This window comes from Xenia sp. Carnegie-2017, unplaced genomic scaffold (assembly GCF_021976095.1).
Source record: "Xenia sp. Carnegie-2017 unplaced genomic scaffold, XeniaSp_v1 HiC_scaffold_23, whole genome shotgun sequence".
Classification (NCBI taxonomy): domain Eukaryota; kingdom Metazoa; phylum Cnidaria; class Anthozoa; order Malacalcyonacea; family Xeniidae; genus Xenia; species Xenia sp. Carnegie-2017.
This window is the reverse complement of record NW_025813486.1, coordinates 11,414,247-11,418,365: the sequence shown is the minus strand read 5'-3', so window position 1 is coordinate 11,418,365 and position 4,119 is coordinate 11,414,247. Positions and strand designations below refer to the sequence as shown.

The following is a 4,119-nucleotide window of genomic DNA, read 5'->3' as shown; positions in this document are numbered from 1 at the left end:
TGTCCTTGAAATAGATACTTGGCAGTATATTGAAGAAAACAGTCCGTTAGGTGATGACGAACTTGCAGTCATACAAAAAATATACCGTCATGTTGCGTATCGAAGATGTTCGAGATGGATTTTCCATATTCTTGGCAAGAAATGTCGAAGGCCATTTCCATCTTTGGGCGTCCACATATGACGCACAACTTTACCATCCGTTTCTACCTACATCCTACCGCAATGACGCATTGCGGTGAGGAAGTGTTCTCTTAACATGACTATACTATTTTACATCAACATAATATCCGTTATATCTTATAATCTATAATATGACACAGTCACACACTACACAACATAACATTACAATTTACAACAAAATCTGCTGTCTACAAAAATACAATTCTTAAAACTTTCTTCTATTTGTAATCATCTCTCAGACTTTGGCGAATATGTTTCATGAAGCTTTAGCTGTCATATTTGTTGATGTTTTTAATCGTCTACGATTTCCTACGAGTGGAAATGAAAATGGACACGAACAAGCTCCGATACAACCATACAAAATGTATACTGAATATATAAATATATAACTTATTTTTCTTTATTTATTTCATTATATATATTGCATGTACATGATGTAAAAAAAGTGTGAAAAAACGTTTTTTTAAGAATAATTCACAATGACTTCATCAAAACACATATAAAAGTATATTGTGTTACCAGATATGCCTCCCAGTTGTGACGTCATTGCATAAATCTGCATATCACATTATATTCAAAACAAATCAAAATGGCCGCGGAACTTTTAAATTGGAGTCAGAAAAACCTTTGTTACATGAAGACAAAAACTTTGGTTGAACTAACAAAGGTATATTATAAGTCTATGCGATATTTCCCGTTAATTAAGCCTAACTTAAAATATACGTTCCATGTCCTTTAAGTTTACTTTAGTAACACAACAGAACAGCGACTGCAGTCAAGGAAAACCTTGTTCATATGTTATGATAATAATGGTGGCAGGATAAGTAATATTGAAAATTCAAGAAAATCGTCGAGTGTGCCATATTGTTATCACTTTTGATAATGTCAAAACCCATTTCTTAACAAGAACATAGCTACGGCATTAGCTTTAGAGCATAAGAAATATAATCTTTTCAATTAAATTTGTCAATGTTTGAAGGTCAGTCGAAGCACGTTGCTTCAGACGATCTTATTAGGGCTCACAAATCATAACAATAAAAAACTTATGTTATGCAAAGAATCATTTTCGTTTGAAATTTATACAAACAACATGCAGAAAGGATTTAAAAACGCAAATGGAAACGACGTCGAATAAATGACGTTGTGTGACGTAGAAATTCGATATTGGAGTCATCGTGTCACGTAATGTAAATTTGTTATTCGAGGATTGTTGACGTTATGCTCTGTATGTATATATTGTATAATTTAGTTCAAATGTTTTGACCCTAAGAAAACCAATTAAGTACTTGAGCATGATAATCATCATAATTAAATATGGTTGAATCATCGCTTGCTATGTTGTTATAACGGAATTGAATTCGATTGCACGTATTTCAAATTTTCCTAAAAATCAAACGTAAAAAACATCTTCGTCGAATTATTACTTAAACAGTGTTAGAAGAAAAGCATTGAATGACATCCAACGAGACAAATACAATGCAAATAAAAACAATCTTTGAAAAGCAAGTGCATGTCGTCATCTAATACACTTTAAACATAAACTAACATATGGTCATAACATTTGTTACTTTGCTAAAGTAAATCATGTCGAATGCCTTCCCGTTTTCTAACTTCATTTTCTTTTCTCTTAAACAAAAACAGAACAAATTTAAGAAATTTAGTTGGTGAAAAAATATAGACAACTGCAGACTATGATATTTATGGCTTTTATACTACAACATACGTCAAGCGAACAAAGGAAAAATGCTCCTAATCTTCTCTCATTCCAAAGTGTGTTTTAAATGAGTGCATTTGATACACTGCAGAATGTAGTAACTAAAATGTTTAAATGTAGGCTATAAATACATATTGCAGCATTCAGATAAGCTATATGTTAAATGACGTAACAAAAACACGTTTCTGCAGCAGCGTATAATGTGTTGTTTTCATAGTTGTTATTTTACTTCAATCGATTTATCATCAAAAGAAATCATAATTTATGGAAAGAATGGCGCATCTAAAAAATTATTACGTATTATACCAATTAATTGGTTTTATGAAAACATATTACATTTGTTCCACAGATTTCCATATTTAAGATAACAGTTTTTTACGTAATCAATCAGGTTAACAAACATCAAAACTACGTATACAAACATCGCAAAATTCAAGAACTTAATATACTGTCAAGAAAATGACGTGAAAATAAAGTTGTTTTGAGGTTAATCGACCATATAACCTAAAGTATACTTTACATTGACGTCAAGACAAAACGTATATCTATTGAAGGAAAATTACTGAAGCTAGTGTTTACATCTATTATGACGTCATGAGTACACGTGAAAGTTACAATAAAAGTGATGCAAGCCGATGACTTCTTCGAAACCAAAGTTGCAGAGTCTTATTTAGATAAGATAAGTCGTTCGTACTTATTTCGATTATCTCAGTGAATTGTAAATTATTTTCCAAATAATGACAACATCACTGGAAGTGCTTAACAAACAAATTTATTGGGCTGCTGAAAGCTACTCTAAATATAACAATTTTCAACTACAACAAGGCAAGAAGTTCGCAGCAAAAGTTGGCGTTAAACAAGATGATAAAATTTTAGATATGGGCTGCGGAACGGGAGAGCTGACCTTGTGTATCGGAGAGATTGTTGGAGAAAAAGGTCGAGTGGTTGGTGTTGATCCGGACATAGGAAGAATTCACTACGCCATTCAACACAATTATAAAGTGAATAAAAATATATCATTTCAAAATGGTGACAGTTCAAGTGAATTTGTACAGCGAAACAAATCCTTCTACGATATCCATTTCAGCAATTTTTCCTTTCAATGGCTTACATTAGATGAAAAGAAAATGTTTTTGCAAACGGCTTTCGAATGTCTGAAACCAAACGGGACAATAGCTCTCCAGAGTCACGAAGCCTATCCGGAAATAGCTCTCTATGTGGAAAGCCTAATCTCAAAGAGACAGAACGCTTTGAAGAATATTAATGATAAGAAACCGATTCAATTTTTTTATGTCCAAAGCTGAAACAACATCCCTTATTGAGGAAATGGGCTTTGAAATCATTTCAAGTGATTATGAATTTGCAAAACAACGATATAAAACACTAGACGATTTCCTTAACTTTTTTAGTGCCTCTGATTATCATGACACGAACATGATTTCCAGCAGCGAAAGAAAAGAGTTGATGGCACGTTTTGGCAACGAAGATTGCAGTGTGGATTTGGTGGACGATACAATATACCATATTATTGCAAGAAAAAAGTACAGAAGACGTTAAGTAACTGTGTTTACTATTTCAGTTGCTTTGTCGTACTTAATTATAACATATTATAGTTATTATCAACGTTTAAATTACAAGCTTACAATTTCCTATTGGAATATTTTATCATTACAATGATGTATCATTACAAATAATACTAACGTCTGAAAACTTTATGGACGTCACATGAATGTTAAGTGTTTAGGTACAAAGTATAGTCTCATATAATTCAGATTTGAAAGTTCAATGAAATCAGAAATAATAGGAATGGAAATAATTTCGTAGTCATCAGCATTTGAATTTGTTTTGAGTTATTTTTGTAACATTTTCTTTAATGCGTATTGAGCAATGTAACCTTAGCGTTGTAGGCGTACAAGGTTTGCAGATGCTATACTCCGAAAAGCCTTTTTACCAAAGGTTTCAGCATCGAGATCCCTCTAAATATCGTTACAGTTGGGACATTTATTATTCACTTATTTGTACACATTTGTTCACAATAACAGTTATAACCAGAAACTGTTACAGTATTGCAATCATTCAGTTAGAGAAGATATGGAGTCGAGTATAGCAATTATAAATAAAATTTAGAATTAGAAGACTGTAAAATGAAGTAAGTAAATTTTTCTTTTGCATTGAAATCGAATGCTTGTCTAAAAGCGCTTAATTTTGTATTTCCTTACCAAAAC

The 4,119-nt window shown here is 32.0% G+C and overlaps 1 protein-coding gene and 1 long non-coding RNA gene across 2 annotated transcripts; both read left to right on the top strand.

Annotated features, from left to right (window-relative positions):
- Positions 1-202: 202 nt before the first annotated feature.
- Positions 203-1,008, top strand: LOC124448095. Its single transcript, XR_006948925.1, has 2 exons — positions 203-847; positions 921-1,008. It is a non-coding gene; the product is annotated as an uncharacterized LOC124448095 (long non-coding RNA).
- A 1,623-nt stretch (positions 1,009-2,631) lies between these two features.
- LOC124449106 (uncharacterized methyltransferase C70.08c-like) lies at positions 2,632-3,198 on the top strand. The gene has a single exon (XM_047000052.1). It carries the CDS (start codon positions 2,632-2,634, stop codon positions 3,196-3,198), a length of 567 nt encoding a protein of 188 aa, XP_046856008.1.
- Positions 3,199-4,119: the final 921 nt, after the last annotated feature.